Raw genomic sequence first — 14,547 nt, 5'->3', positions numbered from 1 at the left:
GCGTTGTCTCGTGTCTCTTCAATTTTGTGCTAGTTGTGAAACTTTTTTCACACCTTTCGCAAGAATGCAGTTTCTCCCCTGTGTGGAGTCTCAAATGTGCTTCTAGTGATGACTTGTAACCAAATCTCATTCCACAGGTTTTGCAAAGATATGATTTCTCACCTGTGTGCACCTTCAGATGTTCATTTAATAATGACTTCCACTTAAAGACTTTTCCACAAGTGTCACACTGGAAAACCTTTTTACTCTTGCAGATATTCGGCACAATCTTTGACATGGTAGTGCTACATGCAAGGTTACTGGGACTTGTGCTCCCTTTTGCTCTTGTGATGACATGATGTCCCTTTTCTGATGCCGGCTCTGCATTACTAACTGATTTTGAGTTTCCATGCTGGCCTCCGTTGAGATCTTGGCACTGAGCTGAGCTGTGGGAGAGGAGCTGGTGGTCACTTGGTTCTGGTTCACTGTGGTCACTTGGTTCTGGTTCACTGTGATCACTTTCCTTGAAAACAGGATTCAACAAAAGGTTATCTTGATCCTCCTGCTTCAGTACAAGCTGCTTTACTTCCAGGCCGATGCAGTGCTCCTCCTCCTCTTTAATCTGTGGAGGTTCTGGCTCCTCTTGGTCGAGACTGGGGTTCCTCTCAAGGTTCCAGAGCTGCTGGTCAGCAGGAAGCTTTTCCTCATTAAGAAAGTGTTGCTCTGGGAGCTCTGGAGGAGAAAATAGACAGACGTATGTAAATTATAGATTAATGATAGTTATGAGTGTTTGCAGTTTGGTGCAGATCCAGGCAAAAATCTAGATCGAGTGAATTTAAATGTGGTTTCAAAAGGAGACAGACCGATGCAGTGCTCCTCCTGCTGCTCCTTAATCTGTGGAGGTTCTGGCTCCTCTTGGTCTGGACTGGGGTTCCTCTCCAGCTGGTCAGCAGGAAACTCTTCCTTGATACAGACATGTCGCTGTGGGAGCTCTGGAGGAGACAATGGACAGAAGTCATGATAAAAGAGTCCATGTGTTTAGACTAGCAGGGATTATAAATGTGGTGTATAGTTCGCTAACTCAGGTGATACAGACCTATTCTCTGCAGCTTTACTACAGGTTTCAAAGTTACATCCAGCAGTCTGCGATGACGACCGATCTCATCCTCGTACTTTGCGACAGTCGCTTCAAAACATCCAAATATGTCTTCAGCAGCAGTGTGTAACCTCTCGTTGATAAACTGTCTTAAACTCTGGATTGTAGACATTTCCATTCGAACGCTTTAGCCAACTAACTTCTCCGAGAACGAAGCGAAGACCGAATACGGAAGATGGCGACTTGCTTTACTTCTGCCGACAAGTGTTATAAACGAAACAAAACCACGTGTGTAGTAGAAGAGTTGATCCGAAAGCATTTAGCCGAGTAGCATCACGTTCTGTTGGATGTTAGCATAGCAGGCTAACAACAGTACTTCTTCTCTTTATAATGACGGTTGGAAAACAGCTTCATTACAGTGCATTACTGCCACCTTCTGGATGGAGCGTGTCTCTACACAGATTCAGGACTAAAACATTAAATGCCACTTGTAACTCCAGCATCAATTAGAGATATAAAAACAATCATGTACTCTACTGAACTCCTCTGCAGCAGTTCTGTAATATTCACTCCAATATGCTTTATTTGAACAGAAAATAGGACTGAACGGATCAGCAAACAACAATATAAACGTCCCCCTCCATTGTCCATTTCTTGGAAACAGGCAGTCCACTCATCTGAGACCTACAACAAATAAATAAATAAATACATACTTTACTCACAAATACATTATGGATGTTTCGAACAGGTTTCAAACAAAGATGTATTGAATTTAGCTGGATAAAAAAAGGCTTAAATGTCCAATACTTAACAAAATTAATTACTTCTTAGTTCTTGTTATGAGTAGTTCTTCTTATGAGTTCTCCTACGTCTTCATCATCATCATCTGCTTCGTCTATTGTGGAGAGACCAGCTTGTCCAAGCTTGGCCTTTAGGAGGCGGATCTCAAGTCTGGCCTTGGTTTGCTGCAGTCAGGCAAGAATAAGCTGTTCCTCTGCTAGATGGATCTGTACTTCTGCCCTTTCAGTCTCTTTTTTGCAGAAGTACCTTATAGGCGTCATCTTTCTTTGGGTGCTTTGAGCCTCTCTCTGGGGGTCCTGTGGGAACTAGGCCTTCTGGCTCCACCTGTGATTGACCTTCTCCCTCGATTACAGGGCTGAGATTAAGAATACATGTTTCTGAAGAAGGCTCACTTTCTGCTGTCATCACAGGCTCACCATCCTCTGCAACATCTTGGATCCCATGCAGAGCTTCCGACTTTTCACCAATAATATTAAGGAATATGTCTGTGTATTCACCCTCTTATATGGGTTGTTGCCTGTTTGGCTGTTCTTGGCTTCAAGGTGGTCTTTTGTTGCCCTGGCCTTCAGATTCTTCCACCGAAACCTTAGTTGCTCTGTTGTCCTCTTCAGGCCAAACCCCATGGCATTCACATGTTGTGTGATTTCAGCCCAAATTTCCTTCTTCATTTTACTGCTCACTTCACCACCCTTGGCAGAACTAAAAGATCCTACAAATGACCTACAATGGCACCTAACACCCTCCAGTAGGGCTTGGGTTTCAGCAGCAGAGAAATTCAGGCTTTTTGAGTCCATGGTTCCACCGCTTTGATGTAGCAAGCATCATTTTATAGGCCTTGGGTATGATTCCATTAATTGAACACAAGCCAAAGCAATTAAGCTAACAGGTGTGTTTGGGAAGACCAATTTACACAGCCATATGTATATCCAGCCTTTCTCAGAGGACTCAGAGAGAAAGTCACAGAGAGGCAGTGACATGGAAGGTGTTGTCCATTGCCCCCACAGGAGAAGATACCGTCAAAGGGTGTATGTTGAGCGTATAGATCCACTGCAGAAATATAGCAATGAGGAGCTGTATACTCGGTTTCGAGACACTGACCAACCTCCGGCATTCTGTCAGAATGAGGGCCCGACTGGACGACCAATAAGAGATGCAATTGTTAGATACTATTTTTGATAAGTCCATGACTGATGATTGTGTCAGTGTGATTACTGTTTAATGAACAAAGACAAAATGTATTATTTGCAGTCAATATTGACAGCTGTTTGGGGGATTATTTTATTGGGCCGAAATATTTATAATTAATAATTTGCTGTACTGAAAGGTTGCTAGCCTACATAGCCTACCTACTTTATGTACTTCCTGTTGAACAATTCAAGTGAAATTGATGAATAAATATAAATACTGTAAAATGCATGATATAAATGTTGAATTATTTAACTAACCAATTTTAGTTACCTAGCTTTATTACTGATATCCACCATGAATCCACCCTCCTGCTGGAATCAGTTTAATCCTGATTTTTAGGATCAAAATGATCCCGATCCTACCAAAAAGTTTTGAAAAACCCAAACTCAAGGTTTGATCCGGATCAACAACAAGATTAGATTACGTGATCCAATCCAATTTCTGAATCCTTTTTTTCCTATGAAATACCCATTTTCAAGATTTGATCCAATCCGATAGCCGTAATCCGATCAGATTACTTTTGAAAAACCGGCCCCAGGAGTTTTTTGCTGCCACCTTCTGGATGGAGTGTGGCTCAAAACAGATTCAGGACTAAAACATTAAATTCTCCTTGTAACTCAGGCATCTTTCAGAGATATAAAGAAAGTGGTAAGAATTCCTGTTACTGCACCAAAGTGTAATCAGTACTTTTCTGACCCTTACCACATCCTATCACCCAGTTTCATGGTGACATCCAGGATTTTGAGCATATTTTTGCTAACAAACAGATGTGATGGAAATTCATCTTGAGATTTGAAATAATGAAATTCTAAGACTAGAGTTGCTTTTGAGTCTTTATCATAATAAGCTCTGCAGAGTTTATACAATAAGCACGGGTGCTCAAAATGGAACAACTGGCTGCAAGTTCACAAAAGCCAGAACTTATACAAAGAGGCATTTCATGAGACAGGATATGCAAAAGAAAAAGACATGAAAGACAGGAGATCATCCTCTGTGTGTTATCTGCTGTGTCTGTCCGTCCGCGATACCAGTTGGAAGAAAAACATCATCAAATAAGGGTTCCATCCTGTTTATCAAGGTCATAGCAGGGAGACACCTAGTCAGGGGAATTTTCCTCCACAAAGACAAACACCGATTCAACGTGTGACAGACGTAAAATACAATCACTATAATTCAAGAAACTTTAATAAACTGCAAATGCACTGAAGTATTGAATACACGTAGTACAAAAGAATAACCATTTACAGTGAGTCATTTAGGACAGTTTACACATTAACAACATATTTTCTTCTTTTGTAATAGGGAAAAAAAGAAAAGGGAAGTCATCTGATAATCTGCACCACATACTTTGTTCTTATAAATTTCTGTACCACAAATATGTCAGATTTTTACATCTTGATCCACAGTCTTTCCTGACACATTGACAACATCTCTCAACATTAACTGATAATAAAATATCCTTGATCTGCCACTTTACCCAATCAATTGCTCTCACCCCCATCCCCTTCCTGCACCATCTGGTATAAATGGCTGATAAATTAATAAACAAAGATACATGGTTGAAAACATCACTTCCTTTGCAGATGTAAATATCAATGACAGTCACATGAAGAACAGAAACGTGGGTACTTCAGCAAATGTTGTTGACCATGTTCTGCATCAAAGATATAGTGATGTCTCCTCAATGGGATATTTTCCACATTCAGTTACAGAGATGCAGCTAATGCAAATGTACACAATCTCTCTTGTGTAGATGTAAGTGATGAACCTGGCTGTAGTTCACTGCTTTGTGAAGTTATTGAACTCTGATACTCGTCAGTGGTGATGGAACTTCATAAAGCATTGAACTACAACAAGGTTCATCACTTTTTTGTCCCCCTGAAACATTTCCAGTGTTGTTTTCGCTAACTGTTGTGTCTTTACTTAATGAAACAATAACTAAGTAACAACTTCTTTGAAACACTAGAGCAAATCGAATCCCTCTCCTGTTGCCATGGTGTGGCTTCTCAACTGGATGTTTTCTCCTGTGGACTTTGTATAAACTGGCAAGTGAGAGATCTTTACAACATTTTACAAAAATATCAGTTTTGCTATGTGTGGGTCATCAAATGTTTGGTTAGAAGGGATTTGATAACAAATCTTTCACCACAAGTTGTACATGGATACGACTCCTCCCCTTTATGGCTTCTCATGTGGTCTTTCAACTTACATCCACATGTAAAACTTTTCCCACAAGTTTTGCAAGAAAAAGGCTTCTCCCCCGTGTGCGTTCTCTGGTGTACCTTTAGGGTTCTCCTCAGGCTAAAACTTCTCCCACAAGTTCTGCAAGAAAAAGGCTTCTCTCCCGTGTGCGTTCTCTCGTGATCCCGCAGGTTATTTCTCTGGCTAAAACTTCTCCCACAAGTTTTGCAAGAAAAAGGTTTCTCGCCCGTGTGCGTTCTCTCGTGATCTTGCAGGGTGTTTCTCTGGCTAAAACTTCTCCCACAAGTTTTGCAAGAAAAAGGTTTCTCCCCTGTGTGCGTTCTCTCGTGGACCTTCAGGGTATTTCTGTCTCTAAAACTTCTCCCACAAGTTTTGCAAGAAAAAGGCTTCTCGCCTGTGTGCGTTCTCTCGTGTCTCTGCAGGTTGTTTCTCTTGCTAAAACTTCTCCCACAAGTTTTGCAAGTATAAGGTCTCTCGCCCGTGTGCGTTCTCTCGTGTCTCTTCAATTTTGTGCTAGTTGTGAAACTTTTTTCACACCTTTCGCAAGAATGCAGGTTCTCCCCTGTGTGGAGTCTCAAATGTGTTTCTAGTGCTGACTTGTAACCAAATCTCATTCCACAGGTTTTGCAAAGATATGATTTCTCACCTGTGTGCACCTTCAGATGTCCATTTAATAATGACTTCCACTTAAAGACTTTTCCACAAGTGTCACACTGGAAAACCTTTTTACTCTTGCAGATATTCGGCACAATCTTTGACATGGTAGTGCTACATGCAAGGTTACTGGGACTTGTGCTCCCTTTTGCTCTTGTGATGACATGATGTCCCTTTTCTGATGCCGGCTCTGCATTACTAACTGATGTTGAGTTTCCATGCTGGCCTCCGTTGAGATCTTGGCTCTGAGCTGAGCTGTGGGAGAGGAGCTGGTGGTCACTTGGTTCTGGTTCACTGTGGTCACTTTCCTTGAAAGTAGGATTCAACAAAAGGTTATCTTGATCCTCCTGCTTCAGTACAAGCTGCTCTACTTCCAGACCGATGCAGTGCTCCTCCTCCTCTTTAATCTGTGGAGGTTCTGGCTCCTCTTGGTCCAGACTGGGGTTCCTCTCAAGGTTCCAGAGCTGCTGGTCAGCAGGAAGCTTTTCCTCATTAAGAAAGTGTTGCTCTGGGAGCTCTGGAGGAGAAAATAGACCGACATATGTAAATGATAGATTAATGATAGTTATGAGTGTTTGCAGTTTGGTGCAGATCCAGGCAAAAATCTAGATCGAGTGAATTTAAATGTGGTTTCAAAAGGAGACAGACCGATGCAGTGCTCCTCCTGCTGCTCCTTAATCTGTGGAGGTTCTGGCTCCTCTTGGTCCAGACTGGGGTTCCTCTCAAGGTTCCAGAGCTGCTGGTCAGATGGAAACTCTTCCTCATTAAGACAATATTGCTCTGGGAGCTCTAGAGGAGACAATAGACAGACTTATGTAAATTATAGATTAATGATAGTTATCAGTGTTTATATTTAGGTGCAGATCCAAGCAGAAATCTAGATCGAGTGAATTTAAATGTGGTTTGAAAAGGAGACAGACCGATGCAGTGCTCCTCCTGCTGCTCCTTAATCTGTGGAGGTTCTGGCTCCTCTTGGTCTGGACTGGGGTTCCTCTCCAGCAGGTCAGCAGGAAACTCTTCCTTCATACAGACATGTCGCTGTGGGAGCTCTGGAGGAGACAATGGACAGAAGTCATGATAAAAGAGCCCATGTGTTTAGACTAGCAGGGATTATAAGTGTGGTGTATAGTTCGCTAACTCAGGTGATACAGACCTATTCTCTGCAGCTTTACTACAGGTTTCAAAGTTACATCCAGCAGTCTGCGATGACGACCGATCTCATCCTCGTACTTTGCGACAGTCGCTTCAAAACATCCAAATATGTCTTCAGCAGCAGTGTGTAACCTCTCGTTGATAAACTGTCTTAAACTCTGGATTGAAGACATTGCCATTCGAACGCTTGTTATAAACGAAACAAAACCACGTGTGTAGTAGAAGAGTTGATCCGAAAGCATTTAGCCGAGTAGCATCACGTTCTGTTGGATGTTAGCATAGCAGGCTAACAACAGTACTTCTTTTTCTCTTTATAATGACGGTTGGAAAATAGCTTCATTACAGTGCATTACTGCCACCTTCTGGATGGAGTGTGTCTCGAAACAGATTCAGGACTAAAACATTAAATTCTCCTTGTAACTCCAGCATCTATCAGAGATATAAAGAAAGTGGTAAGAATTCCTGTTACTGCACCAAAGTGTAATCAGTACTTTTCTGACCCTTACCACATCCTATCACCCAGTTTCATGGTGACATCCAAGAGTTTGAGCATATTTTTGCTAACTAACAGACGTGATGGAAATTCATCTTGAGATTTGAAATAATGAAATTCTAAGACTGAAGTTGCTTTTGAGTCTTTATCATAATAAGCTCTGCAGAGTTTATACAACTGTGACGGGGTCTCTCTTTACAACTCCTCAAAGAGTGTGAAAACACAGGCGTAGTCAAAAACGTTGTTTCCAATTTATTTCAGCCAGCTCTCCAAGGTGCTCTCGTGGACATTTACAAAAAAAATACTCACAAACATTAACTTTTAAATCAAATCGACAGGAAAAACTCATGTCCCATGCTCTCCTGAGCTCTGATGTTACCTCCTCTGTAACTGGATTCAGACTCCCTCTCAAGGGCTTTGAGCTGCCCTTTTAAACCTTAAACCCCTCCCCCCGGGCTTAATTACCAATTCAGACACATTTATCTGTAAAACCAGTGTTTATAACAAAAATTAAGAGTTTTCAATGACCTCCTTACATGTCATCAGATAAATCCTCTTTAAACAAATCACATGACTTTGATAAACCAAATGGTATCAACCATAACCAGTACAACCCTTATTAAACATCTTTAGAAAAACTCAACCAGAAACTATTTAAACAAACAGGAAGTTGTGTCCGGTTTGTGTGTGTGTGTGTGTGTGTGTGTGTGTGTGTGTGTGTGTGTGTGTGTGTGTGTGTGTGTGTGTGTGTGTGTGTGTGTGTGTGTGTGTGTGTGTGTGTGTGTGTGTGTGTGTGTGTGTGTGTGTGTGTGTGTGTGTGTGTGTGTGTGTGTGTGTGTGTGTGTGTGTGTGTAAGTGTGTGTAAGCCAGATGCGGAGCTGACGAGTGTGCACCCTCGGTCACCCCACAGCTAAACAGAGTAGATGATGGTTAGATAGTGATCAAACAGGAATTGTAACAGGAAATGTTTGTTGGCGTGTGTGCGCATGTGTGACTGCGGATGCGTGTGTGTGAAGACCGCTGGCGGTCAGTGGCGGAGCCGCTCCGTCACAACAACAAGCACGGGTGCTCAAAATGGAACAACTGGCTGCAAGTTCACAAAAGCCAGAACTTATACAAAGAGGCATTTCATGAGACAGGATATGAAAAAGAAGAAGACATGAAAGACAGGAGATCATCCTCTGTGTGTTATCTGCTGTGTCCGTCCACGGTAGGGAGACACCAGTCAGGGGAATTTTCCTCCACAAAGACAAACACCGATTCAACGTGTGACAGACGTAAACTATAATCACAATAATTCAAGAAACTTTAATAAACTGCAAATGCACTGAAGTATTGAATACACGTAGTACAAAAGAATAACCATTTATAGTGAGTCATTTAGGACAGTGTACACATTAACAACATATTTTCTTCTTTTGTAATAGGAAAAAGAAAAGGGAAGTCATCTGATAATCTACCCAACATAGTTTGTTCCTGTCTAGGGAATTTCACCCAGACATGTATCAATGTTGTAAGAATTCACGAATCAAACACCACACATACACTCGTACGTAGTTTTTACTTGCAAGGGAAGTCCGCACCTTTGAGTAGGTCGCAGCCAACTTCGACGGTACTTCCCGTATACAGCGTATTTATTCGAAAGCTCAGTTACAACAACAAGGTGGGGTTACATTTGCATACAGAAAAGTGAAACATCTTCATCATCACATCTTTCCAGGCGTGTTTCCTGTTTAAGTAGAAAACTAGACAGCATCTGTCTGTGGTTTCTTGCAAAGCGTTGTTGCCCTGTTGTTGAACTCAGAGGTGCCAGACTGCACCTCTATGTCAGACAGTCACACTTTGCATCAGCAGTACATTCAAACATGATAACTTATATACAATTCTTCTAACATTTCCCTCCTGTTTATCATTAATGAATGTCAAATCCTCTCTGTCAAGTCATAGCATCTCTTTTGCAAGTTTTCTGCGTGACCATCATTTTCATAACACCTTCATTTTTATTTACACTCAGAGGGAAAAGTTAAATCTTTCAATGTTGCTACAGTTCTGTGTCTTCATCCTCAAGGTCGATATCACCATCTCCGTCAGGGCTGTGAAGCAGAGTCAAATACTCTTCACTCATCATTACAGCAGTAACAGATTGACCTACAGCTTTGTTAACCATTGTTCGAATGCATGGTAACACACAGCTCATGAAAACACAAAACAAGAGCAAAACAGCACCAACAGGAATGAGGATCTTTCCAACGATTTGGAGATACCCTCCAGAGGACACCCATGTCCATGGACTCCACTGGCCATCTTTTTTGTCTGTCAGGTGCTTCCGTAATTCAGTCACTTTGTTAAGCATATTGGTGAGATTGCTAGTCGGGTCAGGAATGAACGTACAACACTGGTCACCTATGAGTTCACACACCCCTCCCTGGTTAGCTAATAGGTAGTCGAGTGCTAGTCTGTTCTGCAGAATCATGGCTCGCATTGCCCTCTTTTCAGGGTCCTCCACTAGATGTTTAAGGACCCCCTCCAGAGACTCAGCAATGTCTTCTAAATCGGCGTGCATCTCATTCATCCTGTGGGCCAAATATGCCACACCGTACATTGGGAAGATTGTCATGAACACACCTCTTGCATCGTTTATCAATGGTTCTTTGTCTTTGTTAACTGTTCTTTCTTCCATAGAGCGTTTTACTCGTGTTGGAGTGTTGGCCATAGCCTTTGAGACGTCAGCTGCAGGAATCAATACAACTGCAGGAACTAGTCTAGCCAAATGACAAGTTCCACACCAGTTGTTAGGGAGGTACAGATACATATCTTTGCCACATACCCACACATGAGTGGTTGGACTGGGGTAACCATTCTCGCCAGGTAAAAACATCCACATAGAAGGTATGCTTTGCCATCCCTGTATTTCAGCTCTTTCTCCGACCGCTGTCCAATTTATTGGTGCGTGATCCACGTTGCAGTGGACACCCAGGTGGTTACAGGGTTTACTGGGAGAGCTGCCGCTGTACAGTGGATGCCAATATCCTTTATTCTGATCTGCGTCACTAGCTACTTTTAGAGTTACCAAACAATCTGACTTTCCCAAGTACTTGGTAGCGGGAATTATTATGTTATAAACTCTCTCTACAAGTCACGGAGAAACAGAAAGGAGATTTGGTTGGATAGCGGGCGGGTGCTATTCCCTCCAGATTAGTTTGGTTAGTCTTTTTGGTGTAGTTTCTAGGATCTCGCCATTCTTTAATAGGTTGACTCTTAGTACAATTTGGAAGCCATCGAGTGAAGTATTTGTCATTCTCGATCACTTGCATGTACCAGAATGCTGCTATACACAGAGTGTTAACCTCAGTCTCAGGTTCTGGTGTCCAGAACGGGTTAGAATTAGCATGGTGTGGGACAAAGCTACATACGTAACAGTTGGTCACATTACTTTTGTAAGCTGTCAAGTTAGCATTGCGATACCATATGTTGTGGTTTATGTCATGCCCAGTCAGAAGTTCTCTCTTCTTCCTTGCAGTGTCATCTCCATCTCTCATCAGCATCAAACCTGTAAGGACACAACATACTCCCACTGCAAACAGTCTCAGTAACTTCATTTTTTTTATACAATACCAGGTTTCCAGTGAATGCACTAACGGTTAGGGGATCGTTGTTTACTTCACTGACGTTGAGACGAGTCACCACTATTAGGTAACCCCCCTTTGAAGTCAGGCTTCCCCTCCTAACCAGTGGCGTCACCGGTCTCCTGTGTTGCCTTTTTGCAGTGAGAGAGATGTATCCAGGTTCCTCTCTCAGCGATCTTTACTGCAGTGGGTGTTGTGAGCAGCACTTGATGCGGTCCCTCCCACCGTGGGCTGTTCCAGTGCTTCCTTTTTATCGACTTGATGAACACGAAATCTCCCACAGTCACTTTTGGAACCTGTAAAGAGAAAGGATCGTTTGGTAGATCATTTGCAATTTTCACTTCTCTCGTGAGCAGGGTGGCTTTCATATAGTCAGCAAGCGTTTGTTCTTCATTTGGTACAGCTGTTTCCAATGTGAAATTAGGTATGTAATATGGGCGTCCATACAATATTTCAAACGGTGTTAGCGAGTTGTTTGCTGTAGGTGTAATGTGCATGCTTAACGTTACTAAGTTGAGGCACTCCACCCATGGTCTTCCTGTCTCTTCCACACATTTTCTTAGTTTACTTTTTATGGTGCCATTATTGCGCTCCACTAGTCCAGCACTTTGAGGATGATAACTACAATGGTGTTTTAAGTCCATTTTCAAACATGTCGACATCTTTTTTACTACATCGTTTACAAAATGAGTTCCGTTGTCACTTCTGATGATTTGTTGAATACCAAACGTGGGTATGATGCGTTTGCATAATGCTTTTGCTACTGTGATCGCATCTGGATGTTTGGTAGGTATGATTTCAACCCATTTGGAAAAAGCATCTATTATCACTAAACAATATTTGTATTGTTGGCAAGTGCTTAACTCAATGAAGTCCATGTGGATGGTATGAAATGGATACGGTGGAGTGGGAAAAGCCCCTCGTCTTGGTCTTATGTTTCCCTGTGGATTATGTCTCGCACATGTAATACAAGCTGCACAAAATTTTTTATAGAGATTATAACCATAGGTTGTATACTGTTTGTTTACTAGGCTCACCATTCCCCCTGTTGAGACATGGCAAGGCCCATGGCTCAATATAGCAGCCCATTTGTATAATGATTTTGGAACGATAGGTTTTCCTTCAGGTCATGTGTAGATATCATCTACAAGTTTGGCTCCTTTTTTCAGCCAGCCCTGTTTTTCTTGGGTAGTGGCTGCATGTTGCATGTCGTGCAATACTGTAGCATCAGCCAAGAAATGTGTGTCTATTTGTTCATGTGTTTTCATGGCTGCAGCTTTTGCTGAGATGTCTGCAAATGTATTTCCGCGTGTGATGAGATCATCGCCCTTTTTATGTGCCGCGCATTTACAAACGGCCACTTCCTGAGGAAGTAACACTGCTTCTAGCAGACCTTGCAACAGCTGTGCGTGTGTCACAGGCTTTCCTGTGCTAGTCTTCATACCTCTCTTTTGCCACTGTTTGCAGAAAACGTGCAATGTAGCAAATGCATACTGGCTATCAGTACATATTGTCACCTTTTTCCCTTTATACAGTTTACATGCCTCTGTTAATGCCACTAATTCAGCTGCCTGTGCAGAATAATTTCCTGGGAGTCTCTCTGCTTTAAGAATTTTGTTTTCCGTTACCACAGCATATCCCACCCTGTTTGTGCCTTTATCATCCTTTTTAGCTGACCCATCAACAAAAACTACATCTCCTGTTTTTAGTGGATGGTCTGTAAGATCTGGCCTGGGGGAATATTGTTGTGATGTTTCTGCTATGCAGTCATGTTTGTCTCCGTCTTCTGCAGTTGGTATCAAAGTAGAGGGATTTAAAGTTGTGCATCTCTGAATATCCACACGTGGCTGTGATATCAGTGTAGCCATGCAAGATAAATGTCTTGCTGGTGATAGAAATGTCATTTTGGTTTGTAGGAGTAACACTGAAACAGCATGAGGAACTAGAAGCGTGAGTGGATGGAACAGAACTACTTCAGCTGAAGCATGGACAGCCATAGAGGCAGCTATTACAGCTTGGACGCAGGTTGGTGTGGCACGTGCCACTGGGTCTAATTTTGAAGAGTAGAATGCTACTGGCCTGTTTTTAATGCCGTGCATCTGAGTTAATACAGATGTCATGAACCCTCCCCTGCAATCCACTGTTTGTAAGAATGGTTTATCATAATCAGGAAGTGCCAGTACAGCACTTCCAGCGAGTGTCTGCTTCAGGTTGCAAAATGCAAATTCAGCTTCCTCGTTCCACTCAAGGGTGTCACTCATGCGCAGTGGTGTCTCATACATCAACTGTTGCAGAGGTGCGGTTATCTCTGCATAGTTACACACCCACGACCTGCAATAGTTAGTGAGTCCTAAGAAGGACATCATCTGTTTTTTGTTTTTAGGTTTGGGTGCAGCCAAGATGGTCGATTTCCTATCTTCACTAATCTTTCTGCCTTCTGCCGTTAACATGTGTCTGTGCTATCTGTTAGGTGTGTCTGTGGCGTGGTTCTTGCAACCCAGTGCAGTGACACCCTCTTGTAAGCACTATGTGGATTTATTTGCACGTCTCCTTCCTGCGTCCAGTCACACTCATCGTTTCTCTGCACCATTCTGGCTTCATAATTTAAGTCTTTCCATTTTTTCTTTTGCGGCTTCTGAAGTGACACGTGAGCGGTTTGGCCGTACCCCAAGAGTGCTTTTGCCTCTTTAGTCAATACCACTGTACAGAACGCGGTGTCTTCTGTAAAATACATATAATTAAGAGTCACTTTCTGGGGTAGGAGCTTATGGAATGCTTTATCATAAGTGTCATCAGGCCCAGGCTGTTGTCTGTAGCGTATGGTGACATGCAGATCTTCTGCAAGCATCTGTGAGTTATCTTTTCCACAATGTTGTCTAGCTTTGTCAACTAAACTTTCAGTCACACGGCTAGGGTTTTTTGAGGAGAAATCGAGTGACCAGTAATACGTGGGAACCTGTTGTTCTTGATAAACGAATAAGGAAGATTCTCCCTCCCCCACCCGTTTTACAGACATTCCCCCCTTGTTGTTTGGTAATATCCCGATTCCCAGTTGCACCATCACATCACGTCCCAGAAGATTAAACGGGCAGTTGCTTGCAACTACTAGAGATGCTTTGGCTTGTTTTCCCGTTTCTGGATCTTCTATCATCAAATATTTGGTCAACACTTTCCTCTCAATCTGTCCATTTGCTGATCTTACTCTGACATGTTCGTTTGACATGTATCTGCTTTCTAACGGTGTATTTATAACTGTCCTGCAGGCTCCTGAATCTGCTATGAAAACCACTGGGGCGTTTTCCACCCACAGCGTTACTTCAGGTCTGCTGGAATTAAACAGAAACGTCTCAGTCAAA

At 42.4% G+C, this 14,547-nt stretch overlaps 1 protein-coding gene across 1 annotated transcript; it reads right to left on the bottom strand.

Annotated features, from left to right (window-relative positions):
* Positions 1-3,919: 3,919 nt before the first annotated feature.
* On the bottom strand, positions 3,920-6,242 carry LOC128437890 (gastrula zinc finger protein XlCGF7.1-like). Its single transcript, XM_053420178.1, has one exon. The coding sequence runs from the start codon at positions 6,025-6,027 to the stop codon at positions 5,155-5,157; it is 873 nt and encodes a 290-aa protein (XP_053276153.1). The 5' UTR covers positions 6,028-6,242; the 3' UTR covers positions 3,920-5,154.
* Positions 6,243-14,547: the final 8,305 nt, after the last annotated feature.

The sequence above is a fragment of the Pleuronectes platessa genome, chromosome 4 (genome assembly GCF_947347685.1).
Source record: "Pleuronectes platessa chromosome 4, fPlePla1.1, whole genome shotgun sequence".
In the NCBI taxonomy this organism is placed as follows: domain Eukaryota; kingdom Metazoa; phylum Chordata; class Actinopteri; order Pleuronectiformes; family Pleuronectidae; genus Pleuronectes; species Pleuronectes platessa.
This window is presented reverse-complemented; position numbering and strand designations above follow the sequence as displayed.